We start from the raw sequence: 27,941 nt of genomic DNA, 5'->3' as shown, positions 1-27,941 counted from the left end.
ACAGACTCAGACAATATTATTTATGGCTTAATCTTATAGGTGTTTTTGTACAACTTCATAAAGATAGCTGTAATTATTGAAAGAAGACACAGGCAAACATATTTATCCATGAATACTATAGAATTCAGTACCGTTGTTTGCAACCAGGATTTGCAGCTGTTTGACCTAAGATTTTCAAGTTATTCAAGAAATGAAGAAACCTTTCTCTTTTGGCGAGAAAGATAACTTATAACCTACTGCGAGTGCATGTAATCCTACATAGCAAGCAGGTCTGGCCCGGATCTGGCATCAAGCCGGCACTGCTGGTTGACTTCTAGCATGGTAAGCCATATGTCATCCAGATATGAGCCAGGTCTGGCAATGATGCCACTGTTTTTGCGCTGGCATGCCACATCTGGCCCGATTGTGGTTTGGTGCATGCCCATAGAAAACAGGTCTTCCCTGGATCCGGCATCAAGCTGGCACTTCTGACTGACTGGTGTCATGGCAGGGTGTATGTCAACACTGGTTCTCTATACAGAGAATTAGCCTGTTCTGGGCAGGAAAATCAGAATCAAAATCCTTAATTGGTTAGCTAATGCTACCGTCAAGTAGTTTCAGTTTTCCAAAGAAAATGTGTATAATTGTTATTGTTTATGAAAGAAAAGTATCCTGATATGCAGCATTAATTATGATGATTTGCGAACAACACCAACACAAAGATTGTGCAATAAGCACAAACTAGAGGAATATATATAAAACAACAGAAAGGCACACGTTGGAGAACAAAGTACTTGAAAGTTGTTCAAAAGACTTGGTCTGAGTCTGTAATTTGTCGTTTATAACAAAATTATTATTCTGTATGCTGTTTTAAAAAGTGGTTAATAATAATAATGACACATATGATAATATGTGTTTTACCATTAGCGTTTAGCTTTAGTTTCCTACTTTCTTGGAAATTGTATATGGGCTCTGGTGTAATCTAGACTCATTTATGATCAGTTTCTCTTTTTAAAATTAAAATAATAGAATTGTGATCTAGCCAATCAAAATATTGAATCTGTAGTTTGTCAGTTTTACTAATATCCTTTCAGATGGACCATTATAACTGGTGGTGCCGCCTTTTGCCACCAAACTGTCAAATAGCACCCATTGTGCAACAGTCCACGCATAGAACAAGCGTATCGGTGGGCGTGGAAACCCTCATCAGATGGACAATCACCGCTTTCAGACCTACCCTTCTGCGGTGTGGATTTATCTGATTGGCGTTAAATGTTTTCCGCTCTTCTCTGATTGGCCAAGACTCTTGCCAATGAGCTCGCGGAATAGAAACTGGCACCTAGCAGCTAGATACGCCGTCTTCTCCGGCAGGTCATCGTTCGGCTTCCTCATCTCTGGTTGTGTCGTGGATCTTAAACTCAATACGGTAGGCGTTTGTAGCACTGAATTAAACAGCGCTTACTGCAGAACACAATGATGGCGTCGTGCAGGAAAGAAAGAAATACTCGGCGGCTCCTTCTTTTTTTGTTTTTGTTGCTGCTGCTGGCATTAGCCGTCATCTGTCCAAAGAAAAATAAAAGGGGGGTGGTGACAAAGTTGAAGTAACGCGTTTTTCTGTTTGCTTTGCTATGAAATACACTTTTGTGTCGGCTGTTCATTCAAATTAAATTGCGGGTAGCTTAAGCAAACCGACATAGTGGCCATTCAGGCCTGATATCCTCAGCCAACACCTCCTTCCTGGTTTCATGTTTCAGATTGTTATTTATCAGATTTTTTACCTTGTCCTGTTAGTGCTCTGCATTCCTTCTTTGCTTAACTCAAGTCGCTTCTTCTTTAAGTGAACTTTAGGCGAGATTATAAAATGAAATCTTTGAAAGTTGTGAAATCGTCTGTTGTGAAACACCACCAATAAGGTCTTTTCAACCGAGATTATTAAAATAACAATGGTAATAACAAAAATAATAACCAAGGAGGTAATCCCCCCCCCCTTTTTTTTTTTTTTTTTGGCCACTGGGATAATTGAAGAGGGTTATTATGGATTTACGCCGAGTCATAGCTCTGGATACTTTAAGCATCTTGTGAATGAATTCATTCATAGTCTACAGACCTTTTCCCCCCTCTTGGGTATCAGCATGTCATTTGACAAATTGTTGTGTAATAATAATCTCTCTCCAGTCACTTCAGTTATCAGAATAAGTGTCAGAGTAACTTATTTGTTTTTGTCTTCTTCGTGGTCATTCTATTGTGACAGATGTCTCCCAAGATCAAGGCTGGCTCTGTGGTGGAGATGCAGGGAGATGAAATGACTCGGGTCATCTGGGAGCTCATTAAGGAGAAACTCATCTTTCCGTACCTGGAGCTTGAAGTGCACAGGTGAATACACCTGTACTCCTACACTGTGTAAAGATCCCATTGTTCTAGCAGCTCAGTGCACTCAGATCGCTTACATTTAATGGTTTCTTTTTAAATATACTTTTGTTTACATGACAGTGGTGCAGTGGTAAGTACTCCCAGCAGGGATAGTCTTAGTAAAACAGAATCAAAAACGGAATTCAAGCAACACTTTCTGCATGCCTGGTACTTCTTGTTTGGCTTGAATTCTTGCTTTAATGCATCCCCCATCATTGACCTTTGCCCTGAAAATACATTCCCCCCCACCCGAAAGGTGTCTAATGGTTCAGCTGCAAAGCAGAATATACTAACTGCAGCTGCTACCTCAGAAAAAAAAAATCACCATTGCATTAAAAGCTATTTACAAAAGTCTTGTAATCAAGAAGACAATGAAAAGTTTCAACAAGTATTATTAAATCAAATGGGTGATATTGTAGATCAGAAATGTCCAAACAAAGTAATAACGATAATTGGTAGTATAACATCCATTTGCGTCATCGGTTTCTTAATTTGACCTTCCTCTACTTATCTGTTTCATGGACTTTGCACTGTTGTTAACCATCCACGATAGTACAATGGTTAAAAGTCCCACCACACAGTCAGGTGGTTCACTGGGCACGGAATTCTTGGAAGCACATAGTTTGGAACATGTGCAAGGTTTTCTGCAAAGATTCCAAAGAATGAACCTCATCGGTTCATTCATGTGGCTTGGATTTTCAGTTGAGGAAGGAGGGAAGTGGGTAAAAGGTCAAGGCCACTTTCATACAAAGCCAGCACACAAGATAATTGCCAAAGAGAAGTCTAAGGACACTGAGCTGGTTTTCACCCCCTCCTCTAACTGTTTGTTAAAGCTGTGAGGTTTCTCAAGTATAACAAGTGGAGCAAACCGATCCAGTTATGCTGGCAGAGTGCCTGGTTTCGTTGCACAACTGATTCCTTTTTTTTGCTTTCTTCATGTTGCTTCGTTGCAGTGGCAGCGCCTAAAAGAAAATGGAACAGAGGGTTAATAGAAAGTCTCCTTCATAAGAATGCTGTGTCAGGGCCTGCAGGCAAGAAAATTGCCTTCATAATGAAGTGCAAAAAGCTCTGGCAGCAGTTCAAATTATTCCATAATCAGATTCACTTTCACCACTCATTCAAGTCATTCATGTCCTTTGACACAGTTATTGTGTTCCACATCACAGTAGGTGCACTTTGACATTCTCCGCTTTGCATTTCACTCAGCTAAATCAATAGCATAGTGTTCGGTAGTTAGTGCACTGGGGTCTGCTGCTAAGTTATGTGTAAATACTTGTAACGCTCATAGCATTCAGTTCCTCTGCTGCTGAGATTATCAATGTTCTCTGTGTGTGTTTGGTCCCTGTCTTCATTCTTAATCTCATACTCTAATTCTTAGAAGCACACAAATATTCTCAATTATAATTACTAATCAGTTATATTTACTAATCATTTGAGCCCTGTAGTAGTTACTACCACTAGCTCCCCAGTATAGTGGTTTACATCATACCCTAACAAGCAAAAAGAGGCAAAAACCCTTGGCAATGTGTGATGAAGGGCATTGGGCATAAAAGTTTACTAAGTCACACATGTGGAGCTGCGTCCTGGTGACACCTTGTGAAGGAGCAGCTAAAATGCTTAAAGTATTCTTTGCTTTTTGTACTAAAACTTTGAGGTTTTTATTGACAGTCTAGGTACATTTACAAGACATTATAAATTATGTATTAGCTTTCTCTCGGCACCATTAATCATGTTCTCTTAATCTCTCCTTGCAAAGCTATGACCTTGGGATGGAGAACCGAGATGCAACTGATGACCGGGTGACAGTTGAGGCAGCAGAGGCAGTCCACCGTTACAATGTGGGCATCAAGTGCGCCACCATCACGCCAGACGAGAAACGTGTGGAGGAGTTCAAGCTCAAGCAGATGTGGCGCTCACCCAACGGGACCATCCGTAACATTCTCGGGGGCACGGTGTTCAGGGAGGCCATCATATGTAAGAATATCCCCCGCCTGGTGTCCGGCTGGACCAAGCCCATCATCATCGGCAGACATGCCCATGGAGATCAGGTACCCTATCGGTCCCACTTACTGAAAACTTTGAAGTATGCATGCTAAGGGAGGGGGGGGGGGGGATATATGATCTGTGAATCTCTAGTCAAGATTTCACACATCTCATGTAAATTTTTCAAAGTCTCCAAAAAAATAAGGTTGTAATTATAGAGAATTTCATTCCAACAGTATTTAAAAATGGCAACCTACAAATGAATATGTGACACATAGACACCTTTTTCCATCTTTTAAGATGTAAAACTACTCAGATTTTTGTAGTTTCATGTCGTGTATATTATTGTGTCAATAGGATGTTGAGGAAATGACTCAATGTCCTGTTCTAGAGTTAGTTTACTGTAGAAGTCTGTTTATGCCCTACAGATTTATAGAGCGTCTGTGAAGGTAAGCTGGCTCAGGCAAATTAGCATTTAGAAGGAGGTAGGGAGGTGACAATGAAAGAAAAAGGTGATAAGAACAAAGAGTCAAGCCTGTAGGAAAGTGTGTCCAGACATCACATTCATTTGCAAAGCCACACATTTATTCAAACCCTTGCATTAGAAGCAGGATGTGTATTCTACACCAAAGAGCAAAGAATAGTGAGTCTGTCTTCATCTAGTTTTAGTGTGAAATAGTATTTTCATGGCTTATGTTGTGGCAAAGAAAAATAATGCCCATAGTTTTCTGAAGTTTTCCAAATGAGGTTAAAATAAAATGTTTTTTAAACTAAAACTTCATCTTAATTATTGTTTCCATTTCGGAGGCTGCCTGTAATTTTCTACCACACTTCTGTAACTGCTCTTTCCCTCCGTCAGCTGATGTATGAGCTCAGGGAATTGACAGTTATATCAGACGTTGTGTTAGGAGTGACTTGGTCAATAATTAGGTTTCATCAGCTGTCCTTTGGACCACAGTGTACCACCTCAACAGCCACAGAAGTAAATCACAGGTTGGTTCATGGTGCATAGCCAAAGTCAACAGTTCTGCTTCCAGTTGGGTGACGTATCAGATGGCTGCTGGTTACATAATATCTGTTAGATGTCAGAAAGAACAATGCTGTACACTCTGACTAGTCCTCTTTAGGTGTTTATGACAGTCTTTCTTGCTGTTATGGTATATGTTGGGGATTGTATCTTTTTTCTTACTCACTGTTCTCCCCACAGTACAAAGCCACAGACTTTGTGGTGCCTGGGCCTGGGAAAGTGGAGATGACCTACACACCCGCAAAGGGAGAGCCTGTCAAATATGTCGTCCATGAGTTTGAGGGTAAGAAGCCTGTGTGTGTGTCTACACATATATATATATATATATATATATATATAAAAAAAACACCCAGCACGCCCCTGCGGGCGGTTTATCCTTCAAGCTCGGGTCCTCTACCAGAGGCCTGGGAGCTTGAGGGTCCTGCGCAGTATCTTAGCTGTTCCCAGGACTGCGCTCTTCTGGACAGAGATCTCCGATGTTATTCCTGGGATCTGCTGGAGCCACTCACCTAGCTTGGGAGTCACCGCACCTAGTGCTCCGATTACCACGGGGACCACCGTTACCTTCACCCTCCACATCCTCTCGAGCTCTTCTCTGAGCCCTTGGTATTTCTCCAGCTTCTCGTGTTCCTTCTTCCTGATATTGCTGTCATTCGGAACCGCTACATCGATCACTACGGCCGTCTGCTTCTGTTTGTCTACCACCACTATGTCCGGTTGGTTAGCCACCACCATTTTGTCCGTCTGTATCTGGAAGTCCCACAGGATCTTAGCTCGGTCATTCTCCACCACCCTTGGGGGCATCTCCCATTTTGACCTCGGGACTTCCAGGTTATACTCGGCACAGATGTTCCTGTACACTATGCCGAGCAACTGGGTTATGGCGTTCCATGTATGCCTTGCCTGCTAGCATCTTGCACCCTGCTGTTATGTGCTGGATTGTCTCTGGGGCATCTTTACACAGCCTGCACCTGGGGTCTTGCCTGGTGTGATAGACCCCAGCCTCTATGGATCTTGTACTCAGAGCTTGTTCTTGTGCTGCCATGATTAGTGCCTCTGTGCTGTCTTTCAGTCCAGCTTTGTCCAGCCACTGGTAGGATTTCTGGATATCAGCCACCTCCTCTATCTGCCGGTGGTACATACCGTGCAGGGGCCTGTCCTTCCATGATGGTTCCTCGTCTCCCTCCTCTTTCTTGGGTTTCTGCTGCCTGAGGTATTCACTGAGCACTCGGTCAGTTGGGGCCATATATATATATATATATATATATATATATATATATATATCCAAACCATTTACCACATACAAAAGATCTGATTGTTTAAAATAAACAGATATTCTATTGAATCTACTCTTTACTGTCTCCATCTTATCATCAAGCTTCTCTGTAGTATAAACCCATATCTTGCATGTCCACCCCACAGAGTGTATATAAAACAATAAAACAAGGATTTAGAAGAGCTGACAGCTTGTTTCCTCCATATTTGTTTTATAGTACAGTTTCAAAACTAGCAAGTTTGGTAGAAAATTTAAAAAGTCTGTTAGTACAATTAACCTTATATTGTATGGGTTATATTGTGAAATACTGTGAAAGATGATATCTTTGTTCATGCTCTTGTAAATATTGATATGTTCAGGTTTAACACTGAATGAACTGAAATAAATTTTAAACGGAGTAAGAGGTAACACTGGTTCCTTTTCTAGATTTTTCCAAGTTTGTCCAAGATTGTCTGCCTTTAAAGTCGATAATTCATGTGAATTTAGTCTGTCTGTATGTCTATTTGTTTGTGTCTATCCAGGCACAGGTGGTGTGGCCTTGGGAATGTACAACACAGATAAGTCCATCAGGGATTTTGCTAATAGCTCTTTCCAGATTGCTCTGTCCAAAGGCTGGCCTCTATACCTCAGCACCAAGAACACCATCCTGAAGAAGTACGATGGACGCTTCAAAGACATCTTTCAGGAGATCTATGAGAAGTAAGGACAGCACATGCACAAGCAGCTTATGCAAACATCCTTGTAGCAGACATGGGCCAGAACTGTGTTGTCCACCTTCTTGTGTGCTTCAGAGAGTATCGTGCTCAGTTTGAGGCCAAGGGCATCTGGTATGAGCACCGTCTCATTGATGACATGGTGGCCCAAGCCATGAAATCTGAGGGAGGCTTCATTTGGGCCTGCAAGAACTATGATGGAGATGTACAGTCTGACTCTGTGGCACAAGGTTGGTTTAAAAAGGAGGTTCAGATCAGAAGTTATGTGAAAAACCATGCAGAAACTTAAATAATAAAAGCCTAAAAAAATTGCAGTGTACTGTAGACTAATGATATTCAGATGTTAATGTAGTTTTTGGTTGTCCCTGTGTTTTAGGCTACGGCTCCCTGGGTATGATGACCAGTGTGCTTGTCTGTCCTGATGGACGTACAGTAGAGTCAGAGGCTGCCCATGGCACAGTGACTCGACATTACAGACTACACCAGCAGGGAAAGGAAACCTCCACCAATCCTATTGGTAGGCTCAGATTGTGGAAATGTGATCGTATGTGATTTTATCTCTAAGGTTATCTCTAGGTTAGTTATCTAATGCATGCTCTTTCACTGTGTGTCTGTTTCCTACAGCCTCCATCTTTGCATGGACACGGGGCCTGCTTCACCGGGCAAAGCTTGATAACAATGCCGAGCTGCGAGTGTTCTCTGAGGCGCTGGAGGCTGTTTGCATCGAGACCATTGAGGCTGGTTTCATGACCAAAGATTTGGCTATCTGCATCAAAGGCCTTGCAAAGTTAGTCATATGCAATGTACATTCATATAAGGATATTGTGCTGTTAGATTAGTGGGTAATTAGATCTTACAATACATTCTTGATACAGTCTCAGAACTTAGAAATAATCTATTAAAAATACATAAGAGTGGGCACCAGTTTGTGGAAGCCACCACATACAGTGACCGGAAAGGACAGCTCCATTTCAAAATGTACCTGATTGGGGCATCCGTAAATTAAAGTTTAATTCACTCAGGTTTATAAATATGTTTGAGCTCTTTTCAATATAGAGCAGTTATGCTTTTTCTTTCCTACAGTGTTCTGCTAAATATAAAATATTACAATGGTGGATGTTCAAAATTGTCTTTGACACACTCCAGAAACTAAGCATGCAGAAAGAACAAAACAAAGGAAAAAAACTCTTAATGTATTAATTATTCGTTTCATATATTTTACCTCTTACTATGATTTACTTTTCCATGTCCTTTTTTCCTATGTAACATAATCATAATTATTGGGTATTAATCAACCAAGTTTTGTGTGACGGGAGATGTGACCGCTCCCAACCTCTTAAGTATTGTTTGGCATTTCAAAAATGAGCTTGTTGAATAATTGCAGTGAATTTTTACTAATAGTACAAAAAGATGCAGACATATGCTTACGTTTATAGAGCCCAACTGTGGCAGAGCGTATGCTCACATAAGCCTTTACAGCAGCTCAGTATGTCTGTAATAATAAAAAAAATTTTCAACACCATTCCTCGTCTTGGAAACAGCAACCACGCATTTATTCATATGAGAAATGGGCCTTAGATTTGATGGCATAAAGGAGCACTAAGTTGTTGCAGTCGAAACTTATTTTGACTACATAAATGCAGCCTGAATATTTGTCAAAATTAGTCATATTCGGTGATCTCTGAACTTTTGCAATACTTTAATGCTGACAGTCATCTGTTTTCTGACTCTGTTTGCAGTGTGAAACGTGCTGACTACTTGAACACCTTTGAGTTCCTGGACAAATTAGCAGAGAACCTGAAGATCAAGTTGGCAAGCCAGCCCAAGCTGTGATTTCATCTCCCAGCCTTCAAAGCAGTTTAACACAGACACATATGCATTCAGACACATGCTCACCCACAGAAACACCTACACAGTTACTGGAAGTTTGGGCCCCACCACCCCATGGAAAGGGAAGAGTGCACTCAGAATTCCAGGATTGACTCAAAGTCAGAGAGGGTCAGTCAAGAACAATGCCTTGTCCAGAAGAAAGCAGAATGGGGGCTTCTAATCACAACCTTGGGTTGCTACAAGATAAAATTACGCTTGTGACAGTGACGCCGGGCCGTGACCTGATATCTCAGTTCCCTTGTTTACCCTAATTGCACTCAGTTCCGCTGAAGTGATCTGTACCATGCAGGGGGACAGTATTGGTCTGAAAGAGCCTCTGGACCTTCACTGCCTTTATACAATTTGTCATCTGTTAATTCTCTTCATCTCTTTCACCTTGTAATTTTTTAACAATACTTCAGGCAAGAGTTTATGAAATAGTGCCAGAAAAACAGAGCAACGTCAGCCTGTATGTAACTAATGAAAATCTCTCTGCACTGCAGGAGAGTGACAATGCATTCAGTGAAGGTTTTACACTAATTGTACTATAATACACAGTTTATGATTTGAAAACAAATGATATTAAAGTACAATACTTGCTTTTAATTTCAGAATTTTTAATTGTCAGTTTTTAAAGAGCTATATTTATTTTTCCTCCTTTGTTTGTGTGTACATGTTTATGTGCTCCTCAATTTAGACACAGTATATTAGATTATTAGATCTTGCCAAAAAAAGCCACATTAAAACTACCTATAAACATTACACTTATTCATTCCTGATTTGATAACTCATAATAAATGAGTTTTTCATTATTGAGTTATGGATTTTATATTTAAAGTCTATACTGACACACAAACTGCAGATTGTATGTAGTGTGCACCAAAAGTGGCATAAACAAAACAGAGTATACTGTAGTATCAAGTAAAAGGTGGTGGTCATTGACTGTTATCACAAACAAAATGTTCCCTTGTTTGAACCTCTACAAGTAACACAGACTAGTCAGTAAATAGCTACACATATCAACCTACAATCACAGTGTCACACACAGTTGCTGTCACTTATTTATAAGTAATCTACTGCAAGATGATTTCTGTAGCATGTATTTAGCTGCTCTGAAGTTCACAATTTTATTGAAATGCATTTCTTTACATCTTTAGAGTTGCTATTTAAATGGCAGCCCATTATATCCAGTTCTGCAGTGATTTGTTTGGTGGCATGTGCATACATGGAAAGCCTCAAGTCAGGCAGAACAGCAGCAGGTGCAGCAAGACCTCTTTGCACACCAGAAAAGTCAGCACGGACAATACATATCTGATTGTCAGAAATAGCAATTCAATTGAATTCAGTTTTATATCGATAGTGCCAAATTACAGCAACAGTTGTCTCAAGGTGCTTTATATTGTAAGGTAAATACCCTAATACAAAGATATGATCCCCTATCAGCAAGTTCCTTGGCAACAGTGGGAAGGAAAAAACCTCCAGCAGAACCAGGCTCAGAGAGGGGCGGCCAACTGCTGGGAGACAAACGAAAAGAAAGATGGCGCAAGAGATGGTATAAGGACTGTGTTATATCGCGCTTTGCTACTCTGGAAAGCACTCTCCACAACTTGCTTTATTCATTCATTCACAGGTCATTCATAGGGGACCTGCTCTACTACCTGAGATACAGCCAAGACAGCCAAAGAATGACTAATTATTAAATCTAGAGTCATGTATAAACACATAGTGAGTGAAAAGGTGAATGATGAACAATGATCATGGGAAGCCCCCAGCAGCCTAGACCTATTGCAGCATAACTGGATTCAGGGTCACCTGATCCAACCCTAACTGTGAGCTTTGTCAAAAAGGATTTTAAAAAATGGTAGCGAGGATTACAGAACAACTTGCAGATGCAGGCCAGCAGCAGTATACAGGATTGTTGATAGATTACATTTTCATATATCAAATAAAAAATAACAGAGCACAACCTTGTGGCTCGGTTAGCTTTAGCAGCAAATTGTCTGATGCTGGAGAGAATTTCATCCCTACTTGATTTGAACAGTAGATGGAGCTGCTGCATAAAAAAATGTTTTCAAACTCAGCCCTAATTTTTGAACTGTGACATGCAATTACTTTATCAATGTCAACAGAAAGAGGAATGACTCCACCAATGATGCCACTAACCCTAACCCTCTCTTCCATTCAGCAGCATTATCCTCAGCACTGTGTTTCAAGGATAAACGTTTAGTTTTGATTCAACAGACTAAATGGAGAGGCTTGTTTAGTGATGGGGGAAAAGGAAGCTGAAAACAAGGATCTATCATCACTGATTGGATTTCAGTTTTTTCAGTCTGTCTGTTTCTCTGTATCAGTAAAGCATTAATGTCCAAGCTCTCCCTTGTTTTTCATATAAACAGAGACAGATTCTAATTAGTTAATTAGTGATCCAGAGTAATTGGAACCTGTAATAATAAAGAAATGATGAAACATTCTAATTTTCAAAAAAGTAATAACCATTGTGACTTCATTCCCACAACCACCTCGCTGTCTACCTCGGATTCATCATGTCCCTGTAATTGCAACAGAAGGGCTTTGGAGCTTCCCTCTAAGACTCTTTTCACTTTACCTTTTTCCATGTAAGTCTTCTCATTCTTCATATTCACAGAGGAATTTAGCCAGTGTTATTCTATCAGGTACCCTGGAAAGAATTTGGTCTATCAGTTCCTTTATTCTACCACTTCCCTTGGGCCTTGCCTATTTTTTTTAAATCTTCATTCATCTTTTCACTGCATTCTCTCTGTTAAAGGATTTTCACTTATGTAACTGAATGTAAAATCACTCCCCTCCTCATTTGTGCGATCTTTTACTTTTTACAAATGCACATTTCTTGCTGACCTTAAGACCAACTCTAAAGGCAGCCCCTCCCCAGAATATGACGGCTCTGCCAGAGATGCTGGCAGTACTCTGCAGTTGAAAAGTACTTTCCCCTTTCTTTCTTTTCCTCTTATTTATTTCTTTTTGTCTACTTAGTTTTTTAGTTTACACTTCTTGTGTAGTCGAGAAGTTTTTATCCGTGTTTGGAAACGAAACTCCATGTAAAACTACTGAGATGACCGCGACGCCACGCTGCCCCTTTGTCTATAGCTGGGACCTGCTGCTGGGGCTAAGACAGCACAGCCATGCCGGTGTTCAGCATGAGATCCCTGCGGTGATCAAGATGAACTACCGCGGCTGCAGAGCCGGGAAAACACGAAGACTGAGGAGGAAAAGATTCCATCCTGCTCTCCCGTCTGTAGTGACTGGTAATGTCAGATCGCTGGTTAATAAGATGGAGGAGGTTGCGACGCTAACAGGGACAGAGGAAGTTTTCCGAGAATGCAGTGTTATGTGTTTCATGGAGACATGGCTGCACAAAAACATCCCGGACCAGGTGGTGGATATAAACGGATTTACGTGTGTGAGAGTGGACAGGGACCCAGGCAGCAGCGAGAAGAAGAGGGGAGGAGGACTCGCTCTCTATGTTAACAACCGCTGGTGTTCCCCGAGTCACGTTAAGGTGAGGCTGTGTGTAACAAACACATCGAACTGTTAGCAGTCGGTCTTCGACCATATTATTTACCGCATGAGTTTTCCCTCGCCATTATCGTCATTGTTTACATCGCCCCTGATGCCAACGCGGCGCAGGCGTATGACGTATGACCTCCAGCCCCTTTACAGACCTGCCGTTCAGAGGCAACCTGCAGCCACAAAAACTGTTACAACATGGACAAGGGAGTCGGAAGAGACTCTGCAGGGATGCTTTGAGTCAACTGACTGGGATGTTCTTTGTGATTCCAATCAGGACAATATTGACAATCTGACAGGCTGTGTAACAGATTATATCAACTTCTGTGTGGACACTGTGGTCCCCAAAAAAACCATTCTGTGCTTCCCCAACAATAAACCCTGGGTTACCAAAGACATCAAAGCAACCTTAAACAAGAAAAAAAAGAGCTTTCAGAAATGGTGACAGAGATCAGCTGAAACTGGTGCAGAAGGAGCTGAAAGCCAAGATTGCAGAGGGTAAAGAGTCCTACAGATGGGGGCTGGAAAACAAACTGCAGGAAAACAACACCAGGGAGGTGTGGAATGGAATGCGGGCTATCACTGGCCTGAGACAAAAGAGAGGTGTTGGGATGGATGGGGACCTCGAAAGTGCTAACAACCTTAATCTGCACTTCAATAGGTTTGACTGCCCTGCGTCTCCTGTCTCCACACCCAGCTATTCCCATCTTCTCCTTTTGCCTCCCCCCTCTCCTGCCCCCTCAGACTGTCTCACCCTGTCCCTCTCAGCAGATGACATCAAAAAAGAATTGGGCAGACTCCACTCCAGCAAAGTTGCTGGCCCTGATGGTGTCAGTCCCAGGGCCCTCAGGTGCTGTGCTTCCCAGCTGTCTGGAGTTCTAAAACGGATATTCAACATGAGTCTGGAAATGCAGAGAGTCCCATCACTCTGGTTCCTGTCCTTAAAAAGATCAACCCGTCGACCCTCGGTGACTACAGGCCAGTGGCGCTGACCTCACATGTCATGAAGACGCTGGAGAGACTCATCCTGAGACATCTGCGTCTGCTCGTGGAGCCTTGACTGGACCCCCTGCAGTTTGCTTATCAACCTTGTATCGGCGTGGAGGATGCCATCATCTACCTGCTGGACCAGGCTTATTCTCACCTGGACATTGTTGGGAGCACTGTGAGGGTCATGTTCTTTGACTTCTCCAGTGCTTTTAACACAATCAGACCATCACTGCTGGGGAATAAGCTCACGGAAATGCAGGTGGATGCCCCACTGGTTGGTTGGATTACGGACTATTTAACAAGTCGACCACAGCATGTCCGACTGAAGAGCTGCCGCTCAGATAACATCCTGAGCAGCATGGGGGCGCCGCAGGGGACGGTCCTATCACCCTTCCTCTTCACTCTCTACACATCTGACTTCAGGTACAAGTCTCAGTCATGTCATCTGCAGAAATTCTCGGATGATGGACAGGAGGAGGAGTACAGGAGTGTGGTGGACAGCTTTGTCGAGTGGTGTGAGCTAAACCACCTACAACTTAACATCACAAAGACAAAGGAACTGATTATGGACTTTAGGAAGCAGGCTCCTCCTCCTAACCCTGTCACCATCAGAGGGGCTGATGTGGAGATAGTTGAGGACTACCGGTACCTGGGGGTACACTTGGACTGTAAACTGGACTGGACCAAGAACACCAACGCTATCTTCAAAAAAGGGCAGAGTCGGCTTTTCCTACTGAGGCGACTCAGGTCCTTCAATGTTGGTAGGAAAATGCTGACCATGTTCTATCACTCGGTGTTGGAGAGCGTCGTGTTCTTTGCAGCTGTGTGCTGGGGAAGTGGGGTGAAGACAGCTGATGCCAACAGGCTGAACAAACTGATTAGAAAGGCTGGTTCTGTCCTGGGTGTCAGACTTGAGAACCTGGAGGAGGTGTCCGAAAGGAGGACGCTAAAAAAGCTTGTTTCTATCATGGACAACCCCTCCCACCCCACGCACCCCCCATGATGGACCATCGGAGCAAACGCAGCAAAAGACTCATTGCCCCAAAATGCAGAACTGACCGCCACAGTAAATCCTTTGTGCCGGTGGCAATAAGACTGTATAACTCTTCCTCACTCTGTAGGTGATTTTCCTGAGACGTTTACCAATGTTATTCTGTTCCCTTCCAGACCATGCAATATTACCCAACAGTACCTTATTGAATATTTGTTTCATCCCCCCATCATACGCTGCTACTCCCTTTATTCTATTGCACAATACTATGTCACTTTCTAGAATCGCCTGCACTGATAGTTAAGTTATTTATATATAGTTATATCTATTACTTTGTTAGAGTTATCCGATACTATGTCTTGCACTATCCTACTGTATATTACTGTACACTACTATTCTTATTGTATATATTGTATATCTTATATCTTGTTCATCTGTTCCTATGTCTCTCCTGCTGCTTTGAGCATGTACATGACAAAAGAATTTTCCTCGGGATAAATAAAGTTATTCTTATTCTTATTCTCCTTACAGAGGAGGAAGCAAGGGGCAGCGAGCTGTCCCCACAATCATCACACTTGCATAAGATGCCCCTCCAACCCACAACCAAGACACTTCATATTCTCAGATGCAACATGAATATTGTAACCATTAGCTAGCCAAACAACAAAGAACCATTTACTGTCATTAGGGTTCCACACTTGCTAAATCAACTTTACCCTCTAGTTGTACTTTCCTGTTTAGAGGCAAAGTCACCCTCTACGACATAGGCAACAGAAAAAAAAGAGATATATTTTTTATTTTACCTTCTTTTCTTCAGATTCAAGATGAGTATAATTCAAATTTTTTATTTAAAAAAGTTATACTAAAGCTTGTATTCCTATGTATATTATTTTATGATTATGTCAATATAGCACAAGATTCAATTAGCTTAGCACAAAAATACAAACATCTTGCAGAGAACTCTTTTTTTTATTTTTTTTCCTCTGAGTAGTTTTCAGAGCCTGTACTAATTACTTTTACTTGAGTAAAGAAGTTAAATCAGTACTTCCAGTACGTGGAGGTTTTTTTTGCCTGTCCTGCCCTGACCAGCACTGTAGCAATCAGAATTATTGTCTGAAGGCCAAGAAAAATGGCCAAAAGATTTACTTTCCCTAGCGGAGCTTTTGCTGTACTGGTACACTTAATTTTCATAGTTTATTCGCTCTTTGTTGTTATTATTTTTATTTTATTTTAGAACTTATAACTTCATTTATTGTCATTGTACAGTTTTCACTGATTCTAATTGTAAGTTGATTGTGATTCTGATTGTAAGTTATTGCAATCAGAAAGGACAGGACTCGGGAACAGGAAAGAGAAAATAAGAAGGAAAGAGAAGTTGGGAAGAAATACATGGAGAAGGAAAGAAAAATAGAGGATAAGAGGAATAGACAGAAAAGTCACTGAAAATCTGCTTCCCCACCTGCTGAGAAAAGTAACAAGCAAAAAGAAATGAGCATATTATGGAAAATACAGCTCCTCCTGGCTGTAGCTCAGGAGGTAGAGCAGGTCACCTACTGATCGGAAGCTTGGTGGTTTGATCCCTGGCTCCTCCAGTCTGCATGCCAAGTATCCTTTGGCAAGATACTAACCCCAAGTTGCTCTCCAATGCATCCAGTGTGCATGAATGTGTGTGAATGTTGTTAGAAAAGCATTCAGTTTAGAGTCAGTGCTTGGGAGAACGGGTGTGATTGGGTGAATGTGGTATGTTGTACAGTGCTTTGAGTACTCCGGGAGAGTAGAAAAGCGCTATATAAAAATTAGTCCATTTACCATTACACAGGTAACAGTAAATAATAAATACTGAATCTTACTGAGCAGCACACAAGACCAACAACACATGATATGTTTAGAGGCAGCAGCCAACCAAGATAGTGTGTGTCTGTGTGTACCTGTTTGTACACCTGTGTGTGAGAGCGCTAGTATTCATAAGGTTTCTCCATGTAAGTGTCTAATAGTAGATGTGGGGAGCTATAGCCCTGCCCCCCAGGACATGAAGAAAGCATGGAGGAAATCCAGGCCCCAGACATGTAGAGGCCCCCCAGCTCCGGACACTGAGAACCACCAATGCACCGACGGCTGAGGGCAACAGCCACTGGCAGGCAGTGTGGTGAGGGGAGATGGGCCACACCTAGGGGGGCCTGAGATGTTCCCAGAGAGGTGGAGTCTATGACCTGTCCTGACACATAGACATAGACAAACAGGCACACACAGACACAAGCATGCATTCCCACCATCATGCACTCCCCCAAAGTGGAGACAAACAGAAAAAAAAAAGGGGGGGGGGGGGCGCATGGTGCTTTCTGCCATAAAGCAGCAGTTGTCAGCAGGGCCCCTCCCGAGAACCCTCAATGTGTACATGTATTTAAAATTGAGAGGTGAGCACTGGTGCCAGAGGTGAGGTTGAATACACAGACCGTATAGCGTGCCCACCACCAAGGCCCTATATGTATGTGTTATGAGTGTATGAGTGTTTGAATGTCTAGGTTGTGGAGTATTTTTAACAATAGTATTTGTACTTCTACAGCGCGTTTTGGGTTTGTTTTTTTTCCACACTTAATAGCACACAGCAACTTCTCTCATACAGAAAACACTGGACTGGGTGGATGGACTTCTCTAAAAGCGCAAGAACTGTAAGCTATCGAGTCAAATATGCTTCTTTTATGGAGTTACCATTTCAGTGATATTACACTGATATGAGATAATGAAGGTAACTGCTTTGTTTGTGTTTTTATTCAGAAATGTGAGATTGTGGTGATGGGATTTCCGGCTCTTTTTAGAGAACCGGCTCTTTCGGCTCAGCTCACTATCTTTCGGCTCCCAATAATTTAATTAATTTATTATTAACAACAATATAAAATTATGCACAAAAGGAATTACTAATGTAAAAAAAGTGGTTTTATTTATGTTTATATATAAATATATACGGTGGCCCCTCGAGACAAAGCACGTACAAACTCCAAAAAGCACATACAAATTCCAAAACACTTTTCTAGCGTTAACTGAACTTCCAAAACAGAGCTACCTAGATCACTTAGCCACTAGGTAACAAAAGCTCAACACTGCGCCCAGCATCCTGGAGCACTTCTGTTGTGTTTTGTATGTGTTTTGGAGTTTTTACGTGTTTTGGAATTTTTACGTGTTTTGAAGTTTGTGTGTGCTTTGTCTCTCGGGGCCACCGTAAATATACTTTTATTTATTCACTCTACATAAAATGTAATAAATAAATCATATAATACAAAAACCAACTATTTACATTTCAACTTTTAACTATTTAAATTTTCAGCTTTTTCATTTTAAACAAATTTAAAGTGAAACAACACAAAACACTGCAAACCACAACACAATTAAATATAAATTAAAATATGAAAACAAAAAGAACATGCACATTCTCTGTCATATGGGCCTGCATGAATAAACTTTCTGAATCCTTTATCATCTGCAACTGAAAATAGTTGTGGATGATTACTATACCTTTCTAATGTGACGTTGTTGTCCCTGGCTCTGTTTCTCTCTCTCTCTCCCTCCTGCTCTATTCCTGGACATAAAGTGAGTAAAAAACGTCCTAAATGCAGTTAGAATTTATTTAGAACTACAAATTAAATTTCTTTTAGCAATTATTGTTTTTTAATGTCACAATTCCAACCCTGCTCCTTTATCCGGGCCTGGACCGGAAAAAGTGACCCGAAATTGGCACTCTGGTGGAGTTACTTTGTGTGTGAGAGTGTGTGTTTATAAGTACGGTAGTTTTAAACCTTGTGATCCACAAAACAGCATAACAGTAAAAGAAGAACTGACTGCGTTACAGTCAGTATGGGAGCAGCGGCTTCGCTCATGCGCGATTCATTTGCCTTTTGGACGCACAGGTGTGAATGTCTCCTGCCCTGATAGCAGCTGGGGGAGGACTATCCTCCGCCTGGAAGCGCTTTGGCACGGGTGAGGCGCCCACCGCAGTGTGTTAGTAGTGTGTCACACAAACAGCAAATATTGTCAAAAAAAGTAAGAAATCTTTGGGGGTGCTTTGATTCATTTTAGGGGTGCTGAAGCACCCCGAAAGATGGGCTAAAATCACCCCGGTTGATCTATGAAAGGTTTTTTGTTTTGTTTTGTTTTTTAATTTAGACAATTGAACAACAAACATACATGGTAATGTAGAATATAGAAAGGGTATGAAAAATTCCACAGCTTGCAGTATCTTGAACAAGTTATGTATACAAATACAAGTACGTAAACAAAAAGGTATACTTTAGGAGAAAACAGACAAACAAAATAACTGAAAGAAAGAAAAAAAAGGTGCTCAAGGTATAAATAAACAACATGTAAGTCAAGTGAAACTATACATTCGACACAGCTCTTGTGTTTTACACGCTTTGGAATTAGTACTTTTCTTAAGATTTTCCAGATAATTGGAAAACAGGGCTTTAAAAGCAAATATGTTTGGACGCTGTTGAGAAAATCTTGTACAATGTATGTGAAATTTGGCAAAAATAATCAGAAGATTAATAATATATTTTTTCCCTGGAATTATTTTATCGGTATGTGAGAGGCCAAATAGAATATGTTGAAACTTCAGTTTACATGAGGGATCACTTTTGGTGTTTATAAAATCATTTAGATCAATCCAAAATACATGTGTATAAGTGCATTCCCAAAATAAATAACATATTGTTTCAATATTTTTTTTAAATTTAACCAGATATGTCTTTACCGGATAACATCTATGGATCAACTTAAGAGTAACTTCTCTTATCTTATTAGTAATAATAAATTTCCTTGATAGAATCCAAGTGGGATTTTTTTAAAAAGAGTTTGATCCATTTGATTTTAAAAGATGCATTTAAGGAAGTGAAATCTAAAGAATTTAGGCCACCAGAACACAACTTGTTTATCATTACTTTTTTTTTAAAATATAATGTATTCTCTTTTTCCAAATGAAGTTAAATAATATTTTATCAATTTTTGTGCATAATTCTTTCGAAACATCAAGTGCCATAGCTGCATAAATAAGTCGGGAGAGGCCTTCAACTTTGGCTACCAAGGATCTTCCAGTAATGGATAAATCTCTTTGAAGCTGAAGATTAAATCTATGTTGTATTGCAGTTGAAAGAGGAAACAGCTGTGGAAACAGCAACTTTCCATTTTAGAGCATTTTGAATTTGCTCCAAGAGTAAGTCATATATGGGCAAATTGAAAAGGCATTTATTTTGAAAAGCAAAATCAGACTGACTTGAAATTGACATAGTACCATGGTGTGGTTGGACACTTTTGATCTAACATGGATTCATCCTGTGGAAACAGCAATTTTCACATAATCTGGCATCTTGGTCTTTTTGAATGATAATACCAAGATATTTAACCTTATTTTTAACAGGAACACCTGATATAATAGTATCTGTGCAGAATTTAACAGGGAGAAGTTCACATTTTGGAATGTTGAGTTTAAGACCAGAGGCTATTGAGAAATTATTGACAATTTTGGCACAAACTGGTATTAATTCATAGAAGCTGGAACTTTCCATTTAATGCCATTCTGAAGTTGTGGAAAGAGAAGCTCCTATAAACAAAGTCAAAAGGCTTTTACTCTGAAATGCAAAACGAGATTGATTTGAGATTGAGATGTTACCACTGTAGAGGTTGTGTATGGTTTGCATGAACTCCAGTTACTTAGTGGAAACAGTAATTGTCCTGTTAACAGCATCCGCGTTTAATTATTAAAAGTACCAAATGAACAATTATAATTCCGATACTGACGTGATAAAACTGGGGTTGTATACTGTCAATGTAGAGTGAAATGATCTTGTGGAAACAGCAACTTTGCTTTTAATAGGATTCTGAAGTCAGTGAAAGAGTGGGTCATACATGGACAATTTCAATGGACCATTACTTTGTAAGGCAAATTGACTTGATATCACTGTGATAGTGTGCACTGTCGATCTTGAGTGAAATTATCCCGTGGAAACAGCAATTTTCATTTTTAAAACATTCTGAAATAATTGAAAGAGTATATCACCTATGGACAAATTCGACGGGCCATTAATTTGAAAGGCAAAATCAGACCAACATGAAATTTACATGGTTTTACTGTCGGGTTGGATACTGTTGATCTAAAGTGGAATTATCCTGTGGAAACAGCATCTTTCAATTTAAGAGCATTTTGAAACCGTTAAAAGAGTAGGTCGTATATGGGCAATTTGAAAAGGCTTTTATTTTGGAAGGCAAAATCAGAATGACTTGAAATTGACATGGTAAAATCATGAGGTTGTATACTGTTGATCTAAAATGAAATTATTCTGTGGAAACAGAAAATTTCCTTTTTAGAGCATTCTGAAGCGGCAGAGAAAGCCACAAGGTGGCTGTGGATTAAGAGGGCTGATCCGTGGGTAGCTACTGGTACGCAAGTCGGGGCCTGATCACCCCCGGCTGGGTCGCCTGGGCGAGGGTGTATGATGTTGTGAGACCCGAAACACCTGATGACCCTAGGATACATCACTGAAGATGCGTACCAGTGCATCCAGGAGATGTGTCTTTATAGTTTAACTCTGGCTGAGCCAGTGACGCCTAGGAAGAGTCTAGGTGACAACCAAGAAAGTTTGGTGACGACTGGAGAGACAGATGACAGCTCGGAAAGACGGCTCCAGGGGCAGGGTGGGCTAGCATCCCGGTCTGCAGTTTTCGCGAGAAAGCACCCAAAAAGCTATGGAAAGCCCTAAAGAAAGATACCCCCAGGAGACCCCGAGAGGGGGGGAGAATGAGGTCTCCAATCGGACGGACTTAAGGTTAACGACTAATGCAATGGAAAGGACTACGAGTAAGACATGTATCTGCAGCAAGCTGTGCAAGAACCAGCGTGGCCTAAAGGTCCATCAGGCTAGAATGAAATGTTTGGAGCGGCAGAGTGAGGTGCAACGCACAGGTCCTGAACCTGGTGAGACGCAGGAGGAGCCCGGCCAGGAGGCACCCCACAGAGCCCAGTCCCTCCATGCACAGGACTCTTCCAATCCAAGCAGTGTAGTTCCACAACAGCGGATTAAGTGGCCCCCAGCCAGCAGCCAGAGCGAGTGGCAGAAGTTTGATGAGGATGTCTCCAACATCATACAAGCTGTGGCCAAAAGAGGTGCCGACAGCAGGCTTAAAACAATGACCACCATCATAGTCAGCTACGCCTCAGAAAGGTTCGGCCTGATCGAGAAGTGTAACAACAAGACCCCTTACACCATGAACCGCAGGGCCATGAAGATTCATCAACTACGCCAGGAGCTTAGGAGCCTTAAGAAGCAGTTCAAGAACGCTGATGCGGAGGAGAAGCAAGCTTTAGAGGAGCTGCATAACATCTTGCGGAAGAAGCTGATTACCCTCCGTAGAGCAGAATGGCACAGGAGGCGAGGAAGAGAGAGAGCCAGGAAACGTGCAGCTTTCATTGCTGATCCCTTTCGATTTTCCAAACAATTGCTTGGGGTCAAGCGAAGCGGGCAGTTGGAGTGCTCAGCAGAGGAGGTGAATAACTTCCTTCATGAGACCACGAGTGACCCATTGAGGGAACAAGACTTGGGACCAAACAAAGCTCTCATCAACCCTGCCCCACCATCAGTAGAGTTCAAGTTGACGGAGCCAAGTTTGAAGGAGGTGTGTGAGGTCATCAAAGCAGCCCACTCAGCATCCTCCCCAGGTCCCAGTGGCGTACCCTACCTTGTCTATAAGCGCTGCCCAGAGCTGCTCCGCCACCTGTGGAAGATCTTAAAGGTGATATGGCGGAGAGGGAGAGTTGCTGATCAGTGGAGGTGCGCAGAGGGAGTCTGGATTCCCAAAGAGGAGGATTCGAAAAACATAAACCAGTTTCGGAGTATCTCGCTATTGAGCGTGGAGGGGAAGGTGTTTTTTAGCGTTGTCTCCCGGAGATTGACCGAGTTTCTCCTTAGAAACAATTACATTGATCCATCAGTTCAGAAGGGGGGAATCCCAGGAGTTCCTGGTTGCCTAGAGCACACTGGTGTAGTTACACACCTTATAAGAGAAGCACATGAGAACAGAGGCGACCTAGCTGTATTGTGGCTGGACCTAACTAATGCGTATGGGTCGATCCCACACAAACTGGTTGAGCATGCTTTGCACCTCCACCACGTCCCCAGCAAGATCAAGGACCTAATCCTGGACTATTACGCCAATTTCAGGCTTAGGGTCACTTCTAGGGCAGTTACTTCAGACTGGCACCGACTCCAAAAAGGTATAATAACAGGCTGTACCATCTCAGTTACGCTCTTTGCCCTGGCAATGAACATGGTGGTAAAGGCTGCGGAGGTGGAGTGCAGAGGGCCGTTAACAAGGTCAGGTGTTCGTCAGCCCCCTATCAGAGCCTATATGGATGACCTCACCATTACAACATCATCAGTTCCCGGGTGTAGGTGGATCTTGCAAGGTCTTGAGAGACTCATCTCATGGGCAAGGATGAGTTTTAAACCTTCCAAGTCAAGATCGATGGTACTGAAGAAGGGCAAGGTGACGGACAAGTTCCGGTTCTCAATTTCAGGAACCATTATTCCATCCATAACGGAACAACCAGTTAAGAGCTTGGGGAAACTCTTTGACTCCAGCCTGAAAGACTCTACTGCTATCCAGAAGGCAAATGAGGAGCTGGGAGCGTGGCTTATTAAGGTGGATAAGTCCGGCTTGCCTGGAAGATTTAAAGCCTGGATCTACCAGCATTCCATCCTGCCCCGAATCCTGTGGCCCTTGCTTGTCTATACAGTTCCAATAACTACTGTGGAATCCCTTGAAAGAAAGATCAGTGGCTTTCTTCGTAAGTGGCTGGGACTTCCCCGCAGTCTCACCAGCGCTGCCTTGTATGGGACAAGCAACAGCGTGCAGTTACCCTTCAGTGGTCTCACAGAAGAGTTCAAGGTGGCTCGCACACGAGAAGCCCTACAGTACAGAGATTCTAAAGACTGCAAGGTGGCATCAGCAGGCATTGAGGTAAGGACAGGAAGAAAGTGGAAGGCTGAGAAGGCAGTTGAGGTGGCGGAGTCACGCCTAAGGCAGAAAACACTAATGGGGGTCTTAGCAACAGGGGGAGCAGGCTTGGGGTACATCCCAAAGGCCCAGGTCAGCAGGGCACAGGGAAAGGAGAGACACCAGCTACTCCAGGAAGAGGTCCGAGCAGGTGTGGAGGAGGAGCGAGTAAGCAGAGCTGTAGGCCTTAAGCGGCAGGGAGCATGGACAAGGTGGGAGAGCACCTTGCAGCGCAAGGTCACCTGGGCAAACATCATGCAGGCAGACTTCCACCGGATCCGATTCCTAGTGCAGGCAGTATACGACACTCTGCCAAGCCCAGCAAACCTCCATTTGTGGGGAAAGAGCGAGACACCTGCCTGTCCCCTGTGCTCTGGAAGAGGGACCCTAGAACACCTCCTTAGCAGCTGCCCAAGGGCCCTGGCCGATGGTCGGTATCGTTGGCGGCACGACCAGGTGCTCAGAGTAGTTGCTGAAAAGATTGCCTCAGCAATCAGCATCAGCAAGCATCATCATGCTCCGAGGAAGGCAATCTCTTTTATTAAGGCTGGAGAGAAACCCCAGGGGCGCCCACATTTGACAACTGGCCTTCTCCACACAGCCTCTGATTGGCAGCTACAGGCTGACCTGGGTAAACAACTAAAGTTTCCTCAGAACATTGCAGAAACATCACTCCGGCCAGACTTGATAATTATTTCTGAGGCCTCAAAACAGCTGATCATGCTGGAACTCACAGTGCCCTGGGAAGAGCGGATTGAGGAGGCTAATGAAAGGAAACGAGGAAAGTACCAGGAACTAGTGCAAGAGTGCAGGGGAAGGGGCTGGAAGACTTTCTATGAGCCCATAGAAGTGGGTTGTAGGGGCTTTGCAGGACGATCACTCTGCAAAGTTCTAGGCCGGCTGGGCGTGGCTGGGGCAGCCAAGAAGAGGGCCATCCAGGCTGTGAGTGAAGCGGCAGAGAAAGCCACAAGGTGGCTGTGGATTAAGAGGGCTGATCCGTGGGTAGCTACTGGTACGCAAGTCGGGGCCTGATCACCCCCGGCTGGGTCGCCTGGGCGAGGGTGTATGATGTTGTGAGACCCGAAACACCTGATGACCCTAGGATACATCACTGAAGATGCGTACCAGTGCATCCAGGAGATGTGTCTTTATAGTGAAATCACTGAAACTTAGGTAAGCTATGGGCATTTTCAACAGGCCATTATTTTGGAAGGCAAAATCAGACTGATTTGATATTGATATGGTATCACTGTGGGGTTGGATACTATTGATCTAAAGTGGAATTATGCTGTGGAACAGCATGATCACTGCAATTGACGGCTATAGACGTCAATGGCAGTGAATGAGTTAAGAGCATTATGAAGTCATTGAAAGAGTAGTTCAAAAATGAAGATTCACAGGGCTTTTACTTTGAAATCCAAAATAAGATGGCCTTGATAGTGACAGGGCACAATTAGGGTACAAGGCTGTGTCATATACATCTAACATTAGAGTTTGTAAAAAAAAAAAAAGCCTATTATGTTCTTAACATATCTGTTAATTCACTCGAAGTTGGCTTTTATTTTGAAATCCGGTTTCCACATCCATTCCCGTAATACTTTGAATACACAGGGAACGTAAAACAAACTGGAGGCTGCTTGACTGCAAGTCTCGAATTGGAGGCTGGCTTGACACAAGTCAGAAACTCGTACAGAACGACCATCTAATTTAAAGGCTCATGCTCAAACATACTCGCACTACAAGGGTACACACACCATGAAATACCTGATCGGGATTACTCCACAAGGTGCAATTTCATTCATTTCTAAGGGGTGGGGGGGCCGTGCATCAGATAAACACATCACAGAGCAATGTGGCATACTTAACAAGCTGTTACCAGGGGATGTAGTTTTGGCTGACAGAGGCTTTGACATCAGAGATGCGGTGGGAATGATGTGTACGGAGGTTAAGATCCCAGCATTTACAAGGGGCTTCTGTCAACTAGATGCCAAGGACATAGAAAATACACGAGCCATTGCACACCTAAGAATCCATGTCGATCGAGTAATTGGCAGTTTGCGCAACAAGTTCAAAATGCTATATACTACCATGACAATCCGTTCTCTTCTTCCATGTGAGGGTGAAGACGTTACCTTCCTTGATAAAATTGTGAGGGTGTGTTGCGTTTTGGTTAGGGTTTGGTTAACATGTGCCCCAGTGTGGTAGTGAAACCAGACACACATGAGACTTGTACTTGTTAATTAATATTTGTGAAAACTCTCAGTATGTCTCTGAAGACATAGTACTAGGAAAACCTTTTTTTTGTGTGTAATTGTATGAACACACTGACATTACGTTATGTAACCATTTCTGTACCTGTATACTATAATCGACAGTTTATCATCACTTTGAACTCTTTGTTTCATGACGTTATAATAAAAGCCAGATAACGACAAATAACTGCATTTGACTCTTTATTTTACACTTTGACAATTGTTACATGGTAAGTGCTGCAGGTTTGAAATCAATTTATACATATTTCAATGCACTTATGACAAAAAACTAGACACCAGAAGGAAAAACGTTGTGACCACTCGGGACTGCATTTTGCTTAGAGAAATGTTTTCCTACTAGTTCAGGAAGGCACACCTTCTGAAAGAACTCCTGAGCTTTCTTTAAATGTGATTCCCAGGAGTGCACATCAGGGAAGATGCGTACAACTGCCATGTCTTTTTGTGTCCATACCACGAGGTCACAGTGCTTTGCGTTGGCCACAAAGAACTGTGTTTGCACTTGTGAGTAAAAGTGATGTGTTTTCTTCAAGTTAAGTCCAATTGCTGTCAACTCGAGGCAGAAGTCTTTGTCATGTGCATCCAATCCTTGCTGAATGCTGTATTTAAATGCTGTATTTAAATGGACATTTAATTTCCAGGTACCCCTTCCCACAACATTCACACGTGACATTGTGACACGCTGACATTTTCTGGGTGTAGGCGTGTCGAGCGTCCTGTTCATGCTCCAGTCCCCAAGTTGTTTGCACATTATAGACAGAGTTAACAGGGTAGCAAACACGATTAACCACAGTAATGGCGGATTTTTCTACAGTGGTGGCAAACACAGCGTGCATCATTGAAGCTGTGATTCTCCCAGCACGCCAAACATACCATTCTGGGCTCTTGTGTTGCAGTCTTGTGCGTACCTCAATAGCTCCTGCATGTTCTTCAGTAACTTTTGCTGCGTTTACGTACTTTTCACAGTGCAGTTGTAGCTCGGTAAGGCCAAGGGACTGTGCACCCGTGTTGTGCAAACACGCCAGAGACAGTGGTAATGTGGATGACTTTACAGTGTGTGATGTGTAGTATTTCTCCAATCCAGACAAACACACTGCTTTATTGTGTTTTTGAAGTGTGTCTAACACTGGTGACAACTCCTCAAACGTAGCAGAAGGAATCTTTCTTTTTGAAGGACTGCTTCTTCTGCCTTTCACCACAGACGGTCCGTTTATATTTTCATCAAGAGTCTTTTTTTGTACTGCTGAAGATGTAAAGTCAATGTTATGGCCAACCTCTGGCTGTATCTTGGTTGTGTTCCCCGGCAAAACCCAGTAGGCTGGTTCATCTGTGACTGTCTTTGTGCCACGGATCCTCACTGTTGCCTCCACTTTAAACAGAAGTGCAGCAACATGGGTGCAGGTCTCAGCAACTCCGGCCATACAGGTGCAGTGTGCGGCTTCGATCTTTCCCGTGGTGCTTACAATTACCCATGGTTCATTCAATCTTTGGGAGTGCAGTACCTGTAACATACAAGGACAAGGTTGATGTAAAGACAATAAATGAAATGAGACAGGGAGGACACAAATTGGCGTTAATAATTTGCCCGATTATCAATGTGTTAATTTGCATCTACTTTACAAGTTCAATGATAAATGTATAACATTAATTATGGTGGGGGGTGGACAATGGCTATTTCACTCGATGCACTCCAGCTGACTTACCTTGGTATGAATGACGATGTACTCAGAGTTTGGCGGCTTGAAAATAGCCAAATCTTGCACCCAGCCGTTTGTAACTTGGATGTGCGCCTCCAGCGACTTGTAATTACGAAACTGGTTCGCTGTGTAAGCGCTTACTCCACAAACAAGAT

At 42.4% G+C, this 27,941-nt stretch overlaps 2 protein-coding genes across 2 annotated transcripts; both read left to right on the top strand.

Annotated features, from left to right (window-relative positions):
* The first annotated feature begins 1,291 nt into the window (after positions 1-1,291).
* On the top strand, positions 1,292-9,967 carry idh1 (isocitrate dehydrogenase (NADP(+)) 1). The gene is made up of 9 exons (XM_085374335.1): positions 1,292-1,405; positions 2,231-2,352; positions 4,145-4,436; positions 5,579-5,681; positions 7,196-7,373; positions 7,466-7,617; positions 7,764-7,904; positions 8,012-8,174; positions 9,127-9,967. The coding sequence occupies exons 1-9, from the start codon at positions 1,292-1,294 to the stop codon at positions 9,218-9,220; spliced, it is 1,359 nt and encodes a 452-aa protein (XP_085230461.1). The 3' UTR covers positions 9,221-9,967.
* An 11,545-nt stretch (positions 9,968-21,512) lies between these two features.
* LOC146615837 (uncharacterized) lies at positions 21,513-24,919 on the top strand. The gene has a single exon (XM_085374261.1). It carries the CDS (start codon positions 21,513-21,515, stop codon positions 24,849-24,851), a length of 3,339 nt encoding a protein of 1,112 aa, XP_085230387.1. The 3' UTR covers positions 24,852-24,919.
* Positions 24,920-27,941: the final 3,022 nt, after the last annotated feature.

This window comes from Diplotaxodon limnothrissa, linkage group LG16 (genome assembly GCF_057381915.1).
Source record: "Diplotaxodon limnothrissa isolate DT_005_m linkage group LG16, D_limnothrissa_male_GT1.1, whole genome shotgun sequence".
In the NCBI taxonomy this organism is placed as follows: domain Eukaryota; kingdom Metazoa; phylum Chordata; class Actinopteri; order Cichliformes; family Cichlidae; genus Diplotaxodon; species Diplotaxodon limnothrissa.
The sequence above is the reverse complement of the archived record's forward strand: the minus strand, read 5'-3'. Positions and strand labels throughout refer to the sequence as shown.

What these genes read in the sequence shown, in the direction of transcription:
- idh1 (XM_085374335.1), top strand. Translation starts at nt 1,292, where the DNA reads ATGAGCTCGCGGAATAGAAACTGGCACCTAGCAGCTAGATACGCCGTC. An exon ending in TGGATCTTAAACTCAATACG is followed by an intron (nt 1,406 to 2,230) that starts GTAGGCGTTTGT and finishes CTATTGTGACAG; the next exon opens with ATGTCTCCCAAGATCAAGGC. An exon ending in TTTCAGGAGATCTATGAGAA is followed by an intron (nt 7,374 to 7,465) that starts GTAAGGACAGCA and finishes TGTGTGCTTCAG; the next exon opens with AGAGTATCGTGCTCAGTTTG.
- LOC146615837 (XM_085374261.1), top strand. Translation starts at nt 21,513, where the DNA reads ATGGAAAGCCCTAAAGAAAGATACCCCCAGGAGACCCCGAGAGGGGGG.